Below are 14,735 nucleotides of genomic sequence, written 5' to 3'. Positions count from 1 at the left end.
GATGCATTTTCCAACACTTGGACGTTCCAGCCTGAAGAGGTCAATAGAATACAAATTTAATGGTTTTAGACTACAACGGCGTCTAATATCATTGATATCACTTACTACACATCCAAAGATTTGTTTAAATTCAGCACAAAGTCATCAAAGCAGGATATGGGCAGAGAGGAGGTAAAATCTAACTTCTGCCAATTTTAAAGCCAATGATGTGAGAAACATCGGATGGATCGTTGGGAAATGACTGAGTTGACTAAGCACGGGGAACACTGGAGTTTTACTCTATCACATTTCTTGATTTCGTGGGAATAACATAACAGAGTGGGAATTGAAGCTTTGCACAGCCTGGTTTGCTCCAGGGAAGACAGAGGTGGGACGGCGGTTACGTTGGAAGATGGAGGAGGTAGAGCTCCGGGAAGTGGGTTAATGTAGAGATCCTGTAATAAGCCGGTGAGCTGATAAAGACATTGTTTAGAAAATTACTGTTGTTCAGTAAGAGTTGTAAAACTGATTCACGTTGGCATATGATGACAAGGCTTTTCTGATGCAGTGTTGGGTCAACCTGGCCTGATAGTACTGTTCTGATTCAGCTTTTTGACCCACATTCAGAGAGTTGTCAGAAGCCAGACTAATTACATATATATATATATATATATATATATATATATATATATATATATATATATATATATATATATATATATATTTGTGTGTGTGTGTGTGTGTGCGCATGTGTGTGAAGGTTGCTCTCTTGGAGATGAGGTATTGGGTGAGATCCAGAGGGTGAGGGTTCCAGGAAAGGCAGGTCAGTTTGAGAACGGGTAGGCTTAGGGCTTGAGTTTGAAAAGACTTTGCATGACAACCACAGAAAGAGATATATGTTCCAGAAGACCACATGTAAAGGTGAGAGATGGGCTCGAAAATGTCTTAGACCGGACGCAAGGATGGGAAGGACAGCCATTCAATGGATCTTGGTCGGGTAAATACTTTCTCAGGTGCATTCGGTAGTGATTGACCATCATGTACCTAATGATTGTCAGATAGATCCTTAAATGTTCTGAAGTAGATGAGGTTATGGAAGTCAGGTGTGACTGCAGCACTCAGCCAAGGCCACGGCCCCAAAATACTAATCCTGCAGCTTCTGGAGAACAACCCAAGCACACCCTGCACCAACATACTCCAAAACCATGACATTCAGAAGGAATTATAGGGGCTCAAAATATACCAGAGAAGTGTAAGAAAAACCTGTCAGTGATTATGTAAGTACCACGTAGATCATAACAGCTGCCTGGTGGGAGATTCATTGTTGCTGAGCCCATCTACTGAGTCAAGCTGTGGGACTTTGACACCTCTATTAGAATCAGTGTATTTATAACAGACAGGCAAATGAAAGACATGCTGCAAATCAAACAATCTCACGTACCCTCTGTCAGATGACCCTTTTCTCCGGCCACAAAGTCTCCGAAACCAATGGTGGTGAGGGTGATGACGACGAAGTAGATAGACTCAAGTGTGCTCCAGCCCTCAATATGCTTGAATATGACAGCTGGCAGGGCCACAAAGATGAGGCACCCGAACAAGATGAAGAGCAGGGTGGAGATGACACGGATCTTTGTCTGGCTGACTTTCCACTTCTGAAATGAAAGATATAAAAAGAAAAAGAAGATTGAAATGTTTCACAACCAAACATGTCAGGGAGAATGACAAGGAGATTAATAATTCAGAGCATAAAAACTTTTCAAAAGTACTCACACCCATTAAACGTTTTGATGTTTTGTCAGGTCACAACCACAAAGTGAAATGTATTTTATGGACATTTTATGTGAAATATCATAACAAAGTAGTGTGTAATTGTGAAGTGAAAAAAAAAACAGATACATGTTTTATAAATAAAAATCAGAAAATTCTCTAAATTTTGAGTCATGATAACACTTGACTTGGCTGTTCCCTATCTCCAGCAGCCAATGGGCAAGAGGCGGGGATCCTGGACAGGTTGTCAGTCTATGACCGGGGTAAAGTTTAACAGTTTTATAAAAAATAAAATGCTTTTTTTATAAACTTGTGAGTCCAGATAATTGATTGTTGTGCAATTACAGGCAAAGCAGCGATTGATTGATATAATGTGTTATCTGTGTTAAATTAAAATGTGTGACGTCATCATAGTGTTGCTTATGTTTACCACATAGTCCCTCACAAGCAACCTGTTGTCCTACAGTTGGTTATTTGAAATCTGGTCACCCTAGACTCTCCTGATCAGAGCTCCTTCTCCCGCATGTCTGTCGTAGGCGAAGTATGTGAACATTTACAAAGTAATGACCTATTTGAAGAGTTTCAGTCAGGCTTCAGAGCTCATCATAGCACCGAAACAGCTCTGGTGAAGGTCACTAATGATATTCTCATGGCCTTTAGATAATTGACTTGTGTGAGTACTTGTCCTGTTAGATGTCATTGCTGCATTTGATACAGTTGATCACAATATTATCATAGAGAGACTTGAACATACTGTAGGTAGGAATTAAGGTTTTTTTCAAAATCGTAGGTTTTTCCACACAAGAGGTGGCTGTGAAAACTATTTATTATCTCTCGTTGTGATGTGTTGCCAAGGTAACCAGCGTCAACTGTCTTGCCATTACCAGCTAACGTTTAAGTCAGCACAATCATTTTGAACAATCAGGCTTCCTGACTGGAACTTTTTCATAGGTGTCCCATAACACTTTTTAACAGACATCCTGCAGCCAATCAGAATTGAGTATTCACCCAGTATAAAAGCAGTATATGATTGAACTTCAGACATGGGTCGAACGGATCATGGAAGTTGATATTTGTCAAAAGAAAAGCTTTTTTCGAAATAAAATAAATACTAACTGCAGTTAACATGAGAACAGACCAGTCAAATTGCCATGAGCCACACGGGACGGAGATAAATGCTTCCGACGCCACTGCCTTTGTCACATGGAGCACTCACCTAAATCAGGATGAGATACCACATGACTCCTAATTCTTGTCATCAGCTGAAAAACAGTGGACTTTATTTGTTGTTTCAGGTTCCTTCATTGTAGTACATATAAAAATGAAAGTAACAGTAATACCCTGTGGTAAGGTTTCATTGCATTTCTACTCTTTGTCTAAACCACAACAGTATGCGTTTTCTCGCTTCCCAGAGTGAAGAGCTTCGTCTCTGTCTCATGTTCACAGGAAATAACAGAATCTGCCCTTATAGAGGAGCACTCTATACAGGCTCAGTAGAGATTAAATAGGGAGTGTTTGTACGCATGCACATATTGTTGCGTTTCAAAGAACATACCGCCTACTAGTGGCGTGGCAAGAAATGACAGTTTGTAACGTTTCTACTAGCGTCTCGTCAGAAACGGAAAAACAACCAGATTTTTAAATGATCACTGCTGTGTGCACAGGGTATGAAGGACCAAAACTCAAATTTAATGTAAATTTTGGAGTCTCTCTTTTCTGTCAAAGCTGCTGTGAGTTAAAATATATTTTAAATGCTACTGGTGTCTAATGTCTGGACTGCTTTTTCACTTGAGGTGACTTCCTTCAGCTGCTTTCATGCTGACAGCATGGTGCCCTTTTCCTCCCAGATTATGTAAGATCCAAGAACCGTATGTCTAAGGGAAAGCAAAAAGAAATAAAAAAAAAACCCTCAGATCACCGAGTTTTTGATTGCATGCTTGGTGCACAGTGCAGAAAATTGAATACAGTAAAGTTTAAAGATGATGTGTAATGCCAAAATTAGCTGAAAACTAAGCATTGCTTTCTCCCAAGGGGACTGATAAAGCTGACTTGCTGTTAAACATCTCCCCCTGCTACAGTGACTGTAGTAATCCATCTGTTTCTTTTGTCTGAATGACCCCCCCCCAACCTTCCCTTCTCCACAGGGAGTGACAGAGTGTGCAATGAATCAGTAACATAATTAACCTGTTGCTGTCCAGTATATTTGTGTTAAAAAAAGAATTGCCTGAGCCACCGATTTTCCTCCAAAACAGAAAGCTTAAACTGTCTCTTTGCGTAGCTGTGCACAAAAAAAAAAATTGGCTCCGCTCATATGAAGCGAAACAAAATTTCTTTTAGGCCAATTTATTATAAAATCCACTTACATTCTATAAAATGCTTAGGCTTTAATTGGAGAGAGTACAATCTGCCTTTAGTCTCCAGTCAAATGACTCTATGGTAGTGTCTGAGAGCAATTGACTATGGCCCCAGATCTTAGGTATAACATCCAATTGAAAGCCTTTATTTTCACAGCAGGACTAAACACCAACTCAGGGAAAGGAGTTGTAGCATATCTGCAATAAGACAGTTGTTCTTATCAGACATTGTTGCCTACTTCAGTGCTAGGAATGGTGGCATTTGCTCCCTTCCTTCTGTATTTCTCTGCAGGCTTGTAGCAGAAATCCACCTAGCTACTATAGTCTATCAAGGATATGAAAATAGCTCAAATTTTTCACAAATTTTTCACGTGTTTTTTCAAATGTTATTTAAAATTCTTCCTTCCTTCTGTCTTTCCTTTCTTCCTTCCTTCCTCAATAAATCCATCCACCCATATCTCAGAGCAGGTTGTGGGAAAGTCAACACCCCTCCACCTAATCTGATTCTCAGTCTGGGAAATGAGCTGCTTCCCTATGTGGAAGTACGGGGTCTTGTTGAAGAGTGACAGCGTCCTATTTTCTTAAATGAAAACACATTTACTGGAAAACCACAGTAAATTACAGTGATGAGCTCAGCTGAAGTAAAATGCATTCTCCGAATTATAAAAGATTCACAATGGGAAGTGGTTTCCTCTCCACCTGCTGCTCATATGGCTGGTTTAGTTTTTTTTTTTTTTTTAAAAGAGTAGGCGAGGACAGCAGGGAATAGCATACACTTGAATAAATCAAGCGTCATCTCAAACCTTTTAAGCTTCTCATCCTCTCAGACAACCAATAGCTGGTTTGGTTCTATTGCTCTCCTCAACATGCCCCTTTTATAACATCCACAGTGTTGCTCACCACAATCATCTTCTCGACTTTGGCGATGGCCTTCCCAAAAATAGTTCCCAACTGGTCCCCGACGCCAGCCAGCAAGAATCCAAACAGGGGGATGCCCAGCAGTGCATAGAGGATACAGAAGATCCGCCCTCCTTCTGTGTGGGGGGAGATGTTCCCAAATCCTGGTGGAACAGAGACACGGGCAGAAAATTAAGTAAAACTATTTAAATTCATGTCAGAAAAGAAAATCTCGTATTGGTTTTAGGGTTTGTTGCTGCTTTATCACTGTGCATCTCTTATTTGTCAAGATGTGCTGTTCCGAATGTAAAATCAACACAAAGAATCTCTTTAAATTAAGCTGCATGATGCAACATAAAGCAACATTGATATTCTTCACTTCCATTAATATAGTTGATGCACGACTCATTTTTTTTAAAAGAAAATTATTTTTCTCAAATTGAAATCTTTTACATGCAATTTCATGAGTAAAAAAATCTGTGCAGAAGTAAATGTGATGTATCACTGGTTTTCTTATCCTGTGATGCAGCACAAAAGGCTGTCAATGGAAAGAAAGAAAGAAAGAAAGAAAGAAAGAAAGAAAGAAAGAAAGAAAGAAAAGTTGTTGTACGAGCATGAGTTGTGTTTGTGCAGACAACTGTTTCCAACTTAATTTTGTATGATTTTAAGTCGAATCAGTCACAAACCGGTTACAGAATGCATAATCTAAAAGTAGTGCAAAACATAAATATTTAGAAAATCTCTCAGTTGATTACTCTTATAATCATAATCAAACTGGACTTGATAGTCAGGAAAACTGATATAAAAAACTTGAGACACATGAATTCAGACAAATGCAGAAAAATCAGCTTGATGAAACTCCAGCAGTGGGAGACGGAGGCATGTAAGGGCCTCTGACTCACTCGCAATTTATTATTCAGACCTTCTATTTCAAAGCAAAATGACTGGAATATGAAGGAAGTATGTGAACTCTCTGCTGACTTTTAATAAGTTGATATCAGACAATAATTCTGATCTGTCCATTGCTTCTGGTCTACAAACCTGCTGTCAAGTTCAGCTTGACAATCGCGTGTTTAACGGAGACTTCAAAGAGCCTTTCCTCACATAAACCTGACTCCAGACATCAGACAGTGTGCACTGTCAGTTTCATTATTCAATGTCTGCTTAATTAACTACATTTTACTTCCTGTTATTAATGCATGTGAGCTGCAGGGAGCCTTGTAATGACTTTCCACTCTTATACCTGAACAGAGTGACACCTAATGTGAGAGAAATCGTCTGTCACATCCTGCTAATTTTATGATTAATTCCAGAGGAGAGGGGATGTTGGATTAATTCATAATACCTCGAGGTGTTTGTGCGTACGGATAAACTGGGGACCCTCTAATTCCTATCTGTGTTTATTTTTTTCCTGAAATTAAACTAATCAATTCATAGTTGTATTCTCTTCATTCTTGGTGTCAAAGTAAAAATGTGAGACAGGATTGCATGAATACAACTGTGAAATCTCGCAGATGGTTTCAAGTAAGAGATCCACCAAGCAGAGATTTGGTAAAGTTCTGACTTGCCAAGTCTGACTTAACTTCGAAAACAACAAATGTCAACAAAATACTCTCCCCCCCAAACTTCCTGGTAAGCTGAATTTGAAATGCCAAGAACAAAATGTTCATAGTAGTAAGAAGAATTATTTCACAAAGACAGCCCTGGGCTGTCTTTGTGTGTCTTGGCAACTGAAAAATCTACAAATACAGTAAAATCCTTCATGTCATTGAAAAGCAGGATCTACATTTTACTAGCCTCATAGCATAATTGATTGCTTAAGTCATATTCGAAAGTTTTCGTAAAACAAGATTAAACTCTTTCCAGGAAGCAGGTACATTTTTTATTGATATTTTAAGCCAAAATATAGCCTAGCCAATTATGCTATGAGTCCAATGCTACGTAAACAAAGAATGACAATATTACTTCCTTTAAAAGTCAGATTTTTTTTCCTTTTTTAAATGCCTCAAAATGAAGACGTGAACAACATCACATTATTTACTCACACAACATCCATTCACACAAATAACAGCTATGTCCAACTTAATGCTAGAGAGAGAGAAAACAATTTGGATGTAGAATCAAAAGAACAGAATCAGGTTTTGTCTGCAAATTGCTTCATAAAAAAATGCCATTGGCTTTATTTTGCTACCAATGAAAACATTTAAGCACAACATACAAAAAATAGTTTAATACAACTATTAGTCTTCTAAATATGAATATATACATTTCCAAAAAAAAAAAAAAAAAGGACATGCAATACATTATGGGATTGGTGGAAATAAGCATGGTATTTATCTGGCTACTCCGACTGTTAAGTGTTCACCAGAATGATGCTGATGGATGAATCAGCTAATTTTATCAAATAGTGCTCTGAAGATAGCCTAAACAGTTTGTCCAGGATGTGTGGGTTCTCTCAAGCTATTAGCTGTTTTTTTCCTGACCCTAGAGGTACAAATCCTGGATGGAGCAAAGGTAAGCACCGATGATCTTCTCTGCATATCCAATTGTTTGCTGCGGTCTAGACTTGTCTGGTTTTGTGGATGAGCTGAACCACACAGCAAGGATGAACACAGGACTGTGTAATGGCTGTGCCATTATACAGTCATCTGCTCGCGAACAGGCTTAAGTTTGCATACATGTTGCTATGACAGCAAGTCCAGGATGAGTTTCGAAGAACCAAACGATCCAAGATCATGCCAAATCGTCAACAATGAAATCCAGCTAACTGAGTTAGCAACGTACGAAGAATGGACCCCTGGTCTATGTGTCCGCCACCTCAGCCTGTAAGTTCTGTTTTGGATTTAATAAGCTAACATTCACGCTAACATGCGGCTCCTTAGCGCTTGTTTGCATTTCGGTCCCACACTAAACCTGGCATGGATAGTTAATTTATCATTAAATATTTTCATTAGGGCCTTGATCAACTCAAACTGTTTCATTTTGGCCCAGTTAGCACTTGAGGTGATCAGCACTACTACATGCATGTTCATTTATCGAAAGGAAAATTTCCAAGACTGCCAACATTTCCTAATCAATATTTTTTTAATCAGGGACAGAACTGGACATTTTAAAGAGAGGAAACAACGCAACCTTGCAGTGTTGCATTCAACTTCCTGTCATCTCTTAGAGTTTGGCTCTATGTTGCAGCAGTCTCAATGAGACTTGATAAGTAAAAAATAAAAAATAGTTTTCTTTACAATTGTGTTACTTTGTCTGATTTATTTTAAACACCTCACTGATACTCAGAAACAGGTCAAATTAAACGTTCTTGATTCAGTAATAACTTCCAAACTGAATAAGGTTGTCCTCAGTGTGATCTGGTAGATTTTGGCATGGTGCATTCAATGATAGAAAAATATATTATATTTTTAGATTTTGACCAATCATAGATTGGGACCATTCCTGCTCACCAATCAATTACATATTTGTTTTTTTTTTTTTTGTTTGTTTGTTTCAAGCATTAGTTTGACTTAAAATTAGAAAAATTATCACATTGTTCTCTGCCTTGGTCCTTTTCTGTGAAAGGAAATCAAGTTCATCTGAAGCTTTCTGTGAGCTTCACACCTTACTCCATGCATTTTGATCATTAACTAAAAAAAATTTCTCTGTAAAAAGACTGTAATCTTCATCATTCATTCGTGTCATCATTTAGTAATTTATATACCAAAGTTTGTACCATCTCTAGTTAGAGGTATAATTACAATGGACAAAATAGACCATTGACCTTTATTTAAAGTCATGAAGGGGAACCTCAGGGCAGCATTTATCATAGCGTTTTTATTCATATTTGGTAAATACTGGTACATCCAACTAAACTCTGTCATGGTGACTTTTATGGAATATTCTAATAATTTTATGAGGAATATATTGTTTTTTGTTGTTTCGCAATAGTTTTCACTGACGAGAACCCCAATAATTTTTCACATAAGGATTTTTAGCCAAGAGATTAAAAAAAACTATCTCTTGACAGATTAAACAAAGTGTTTATTTTACAACTAAAAGAAGATAGGCTTTCATGGTTTGTGAACGACCCAAATGCAGAGACTGAGGTGAAACAAAGTTGTTTATGAAAATTAACAGATTGATCCTGCACATGGAAAAAATTACCTGTAAGAACACAGCAATGAGCAATGGCATCCATTGAGTTTATATTCTGAGGGGAAAAGTGAATAATGACATTGACTGCATGTAAATAAATTAGGGGATACCGTGGAGCAGCTGAGGCAGGGAGACTGTGGGAGGGAGACTAATCAGCGAGAATCGAGCTGAACAAAGACAAAAAAACTACAAAACCAAGGGCAAAAGACAAACAGATTTAAGAGAAATGAATGCCAATGTACAAAGACCAGAAAACAAAAATAAACTAAGAAACTAAACACAAAGAACTGAACTAATGGCACCACTTTTAGCTAATATAAACAAAGAGAAACACAATGAATGTGTCAAGAGCTTACCAAACATAAACAAAAAGGAGATGCTGGAAAATAAAAATAAATCATAAAGAATACCAAAACCCAAACACCTGGAGATGGTGACACAAGCATGTAAAAACTGATTATCCTTTTTCCTACAAACTAGAAAAAAAACCAAATTCGTTTGAGTGTGTGTATTTATCCAGAAAGAGGGGAATGCAAATGGATTGTAAGTCAGATAGATTTAACAAAGAGATCCCAGGGGACCTGATGTGGTAAGATCAATCATTAATTGAGATCCAGGAGAGAGGACCGCAGGGGTAGCAACTGATGGCTCATTCATTTTTCATTCTCTGAATTTACAGTAGGGACGAAAGAGAAAGGGAATTTTCTTTAATTAAGGTTATTCAATGAAAATTATCCACAAAGACAAACAAATCCCCAGATTTTAAGAGATTTTCAAACATCTCCCGCTGATCTAAACAAAGACAACGGAAATCTTCTGCCTGGCTCTTGCTGGGCACTGAAATAAAATGACACACTGGCTTGAGAGGCACCTATTCCGTTTGATTTATTTACATAACAGTGTGAAGGCAACGGAACAATCAGGAAAAATTATGATTGCCCACAGACAGCACAGCAATTATGTGCTGTTTACACCAACAGGCTGCAAAGATAAAGCACACAAAGCACCACCTGGGAGAGAGGTTTCAGCAGAAAAATCAAAGCCTCTGCATCCTGCTACAAGACATTTCTGCAATTTGGCCTTAGGTGGATGTTTCCAAAAACAGCTAGCGAAACAGATCCATATTCTCTGAATCAAAGCCAGGGAGCTTTTTTGTTTCTCTAGACCACCAGATTCATTTCCATATTGCTGCATTAAAAGCACCTCAGAACATTTGAGTAAAACCTTATTCAGAAAAGTCTACAAAAGAACCGCAGCTTTCATAAATGACTAATCCATCAGACAGAAACTCCGAATTTTTCAAAGTAAGTAACAAGAAAAGCAGCTGTGTAGAAATTACTTTTTACCTACAAAGTGTCTTGCAGAAATATTAACACCACTTGAGATTGTTCACATTTACAACATTACAACAGAAAACTTTAAACCAATATTTCATTTTCAAGAGAGACCTGTTTTGATAAAACAATGCAACAACAGAAGAACAATAAACATTTACGAACACAGTAACAATAGTTGATGTGAAAGACCAACACAAAGTAGTGGTGTGGCACTTATTTGCATTCCTGCCACTGTGTCAAGACAGTCTTGACCCAGAATCTTGGTTTTATTCAGCATGGCACCCGAATAACACCAAATTTGACATTATGGGTGGGTCAAAGTACAGTTTTGGTCTCATATGATCACATCACCTTTTTCAACATGTTTGCTATGTTTCCTACGTGACTTGTGGGGAACTGCAAACACGATTTTGTATCGGTCAATTTGCCATTGTCTTTGTTTGATTGTTTGAAAAAGAAACTTCTCAATCAATCACCTAATCTGGATGACATTAAATTGGCCTCCAGCAACAGGGTGAAAAACAAAACCTTAATGTTACTTTGGACCTGGACATTTCATTTAACTCCCATATTAAACAAGTTTCCTTGACTTCCTTTTTTCACCTCCGGAATTTTGCCAAATTTAGAAACAGTCTGTCCAGGAAGGACGCTTAAAAAACAAACCCATACATTTCTTACTTCAAGGCTGGACTATTGTAATTCTTTACTATCAGGAAGTCCACAAAATGCAGTTCAAAGCATTCAGCTGATCCAAAACAATGCAGCAAGAGTTCTGATAAAAAATAGAGTGACTTAGGTTATCCTAAGCTATCGCTGTAGTTATGCAGCTATAGGCAGATAGCCGTTCACACTGAGCCTGGTTCTGCTGGAGGTTTCCTCTCCACTGTCGCTACATGCTTGCTCAGTATGAGGGATTTGCTGCAAATTCGACAACACGATGCAGGCGACTCTCCACTGTGGCTCTACGCTCTTTCAGCAGGAGTGAATGCTGCTAGTTAAGACTCGATGCAATCTGCTGGGTTCCCTGAGATAGAAAACCCTTTAACCAATCTGTCTGTATGATTTGATTGAATTGACTTTTTAAAGTGCCTTGAGATGTGTTGTGAATGGGTGTTATATAAATAAAACTGAAATGAATTGTCTGATTAAAGCTGTCCTTGCCTGTCGGCTTAAGTGGAAGGACATCTCTTGGTGGGGCTGCAGTTCTGTCAAACTCTTTCCCGCGATAGATGATCTATCTTCATTAGATGTTCAAAGTTTAAAATATAGTTTTTTCTATCTAAGCCTGCATTAAACCTCTTTATTTAGCAGTGTCAGAGTACAGTATGCTGATATCCACGCTACACTTTTCAGATTTAATTTTTTATGTTGGAAAAATGTATATTTCCTTCACTTGACTGTTATGCAGTACGTTTTGTTGTGTTTTGCTAGTAATGTGGGAAAATATGAAAAAAAAAAAAAAAAAACTTTGCGAGGCACTGGGGCCTTTGGAAAGAGCACAAAGGCTATTTATTGCAATGCAATATTTTAAACGAGCAACTTAATAATGATCTCTGATCAACTGCATGCACCTGCCAAACAGTGTATTGCTGTTGTGACTGGTTTCTTCAGTTATTATTGAAGAAAAAAAAATCACTTCTCCATTGCACCACAAATTGGGAAAACTGGAAATGGTTCGGGCGCAGGGTCTGAGCAACATGCGGCATGCATAGTTTGACACAGAAATGCCCATCAGGTTCATGCTCTGCCTAAACATTATGGTCATTCATGTGAGAAACAAGCAAACTCTTATTCCGAGCCGATAGCCAAACTTTAGTGCGTTTAATTTCCTCATTAGAGGAAGAGCTTTGACAGGGTGCCGGAGATGTGAAATGGAGCCCAACAACCCACTGAACAGACACGGCGATCTGTCAAGGTCCAATTGGAAAAGCCAGATGAGCTGTCAGAATGTGTGTGCGTATGTGCAAGAGTCTGGAAGGGGGGTGTTAGTGTGAGCTGTTGCTTTTTTTTTTCTTTCTTTCTTTTTTTGTGCTCCTGATTAGTAAGCTCTTACAGCTGCAGATGACACAAAGGGGGGACAAATGGTGTAAAACAAGATTGGGATTTTCAGCCTTCAGATAAAGGGTAATGGACCATAAGTGTAATTTGAGTCTTGCATTTAACATCTGTTCCATTGAATGAACAGGATATTAGGTTTGTTGCAAGAACCATGATAGCATTTTAAACCTCGCTGACAGCAAAAAATTATTTTGTGAAACTTTTCCCCCTCAGTTGGACAAATGAATGACTGCTGGGGTCTAAATTGAAGCTACAATGAGAGAAAGGTTTGCTATCCTTGTGGATCTGTAATTCATAATACATTTTTGTTGAACAGATTGTTTTCTTTATCTTACTGATGTTAAGTAGGTCCCCTTCAGTCTGGTGTGAAAGCAAAAGAGCAAATCAAAGTGCAATCTTATAACGGAAATGAACTGTGTTCTTTTTTTATTTTTTTTATTTCTTTTTATTTGCAATTTTTGCTGGAGTGCAGTCATTGTGCAATCTTGGACAGGAGCTGATGTGACTGTAATTTCTGTGTGCCAGTGTAATTTCATGCCAAAATGGTCCTTGAAATTGCACTGTTATTCTTCCATGCTTCTACTTTGTGAAGGGAACATGTGTGTTTTTAATTTTCAAGACTCTAAAAACAACAGAGGCTATTTTCTCTCTGGTTAGAAACCATTCCTCCTACCGATTGTGGTGATAACAGTCCCAGCAAAGAAAAAGGAGGAACTGAGGTCCCACAGGCTCGTCTGATTGGACAAATTTCCTGATGGGTTTACTCCTGCTCGAACTGCTGATACCACTTGCTGCAGAAGAAAGAAGAAAAGTTTAGGTATTAGGATGGTGTCTGTCGCTGGACGTTCAACAGAATATGCATCAGCTCTCCTGGGACATAAATGACAGCTGAGGTAAACATCCAACAAAGCCAATTAAGACTTGAGAAACGATGAGCAACATCTGTCACCTTTTGAACATGACTACATTTGAAGTTGCTGCGTTGTTCACAACAAACAAAAAAGTCAAGGCTGCTGGTAGTAAAACTCAATAAGATGACAAATGTTCTCTGTTTTGATGAATTCTTGTTTACATTTTAATCTTTTAAAAGCAAATTCCATGCCTGCTTGAACACATTTACCCTCCATATCGCTATTCGCTTTATCTGTGGACCCCATGTAATAAAGAAGTGACCCCCCCCCCCCACGTCAGCTTTTTATGTGGCACATTCACATGGGATAACCGAAGCCTGAGATTCGATGAAATCTCTGCTGTATATGTTTAAAGTGGGTTTGCCTCCACATGGAAGGGAAGAGAGCTGCAGCAGTGAGATAATCTGATTTTATTATTTGTTTCAGAGTTTATATAACCATATTTTTTTTTACCACAAACGTTTTGAAATCTCACCACAGCATTAAGTAACAAACTGTTTAATATATAGACTTGTTTGTTGGTTGCACTTAATGTTCAACAAGGATTGATGTCCAACTCAACAAGCTATTCTCTTATATAAGAATATTCTGATGAATAAACTGTCCTTGTTATCAAACATATTTATCTACAGGCTATTTTTGTTGCTTGTGGTCAATGTATAGGAAAGTAAAAATTAAGTCACAATTATGGTTGGGGCTGCACAGTGGTGCAGTGGGTAGTGCTGTTGCCTTGCAGCAAGAAGGTCCAGGGTTCAAGTCAGCCCAGGGTCTTTCTGCATGGAGTTTGCATGTGTGGGTTCTTTCCAGGCACTCTGGCTTCCTCCCACAGTCCAAAAACATGACTGTTAGGTAGGTGTGTGTGTGTGAGAATGGTTGTTTGTCCTGTTTGTCTCTCTGTGTTGCCCTGCAACAGACTGGCGACTTGTCCAGGGTGTACCCTGCCTCTTGCCTGGTGAACGCTGGAGATAGACACCAGCGACCCCATGAGGGATTAAGCGAATCAGAAAATGGATGGCAATTATGGTTGAAATGAATGGCAATTTAGATTTTTGGCAAAATCGTACAGCCCTACTAAGCTGGGTGCCATTAGGCAGGCCAGGCAATTGCTTGGGGCCACCAGGAGTCCCCGGAGGGCCGACAAACTTTGAACCAATTCAGACCCACAACAGCAGAAAAGTTGCATTGCCATTGCGGTTCTCAGTTTCCCTGATGGAGCCCTCCCCCCCCCACCTCTCACACAAATTGTGTTCTTAAATAAACGAGCATGAGCACGAGCAACCAGCTGCACAGCA

At 38.7% G+C, this 14,735-nt stretch overlaps 1 protein-coding gene across 1 annotated transcript in view; it reads right to left on the bottom strand.

Moving 5' to 3' along the window:
• Window positions 1-14,735, bottom strand: part of LOC105929457 (potassium channel subfamily K member 2) — a 50,065-nt gene that overhangs the window by 18,234 nt on the left and 17,096 nt on the right. The window contains exons 3-5 of the mRNA XM_036147435.1: window positions 13,206-13,323; window positions 5,001-5,161; window positions 1,421-1,631 (exon numbers count right to left, since the gene is read on the bottom strand). Coding sequence (XP_036003328.1) covers window positions 1,421-1,631; window positions 5,001-5,161; window positions 13,206-13,323 — 490 coding nt within the window. The remainder of the gene's footprint in view (window positions 1-1,420; window positions 1,632-5,000; window positions 5,162-13,205; window positions 13,324-14,735) is intronic.

This window comes from Fundulus heteroclitus, chromosome 15 (genome assembly GCF_011125445.2).
Source record: "Fundulus heteroclitus isolate FHET01 chromosome 15, MU-UCD_Fhet_4.1, whole genome shotgun sequence".
NCBI lineage: Eukaryota > Metazoa > Chordata > Actinopteri > Cyprinodontiformes > Fundulidae > Fundulus > Fundulus heteroclitus.
This window is presented reverse-complemented; position numbering and strand designations above follow the sequence as displayed.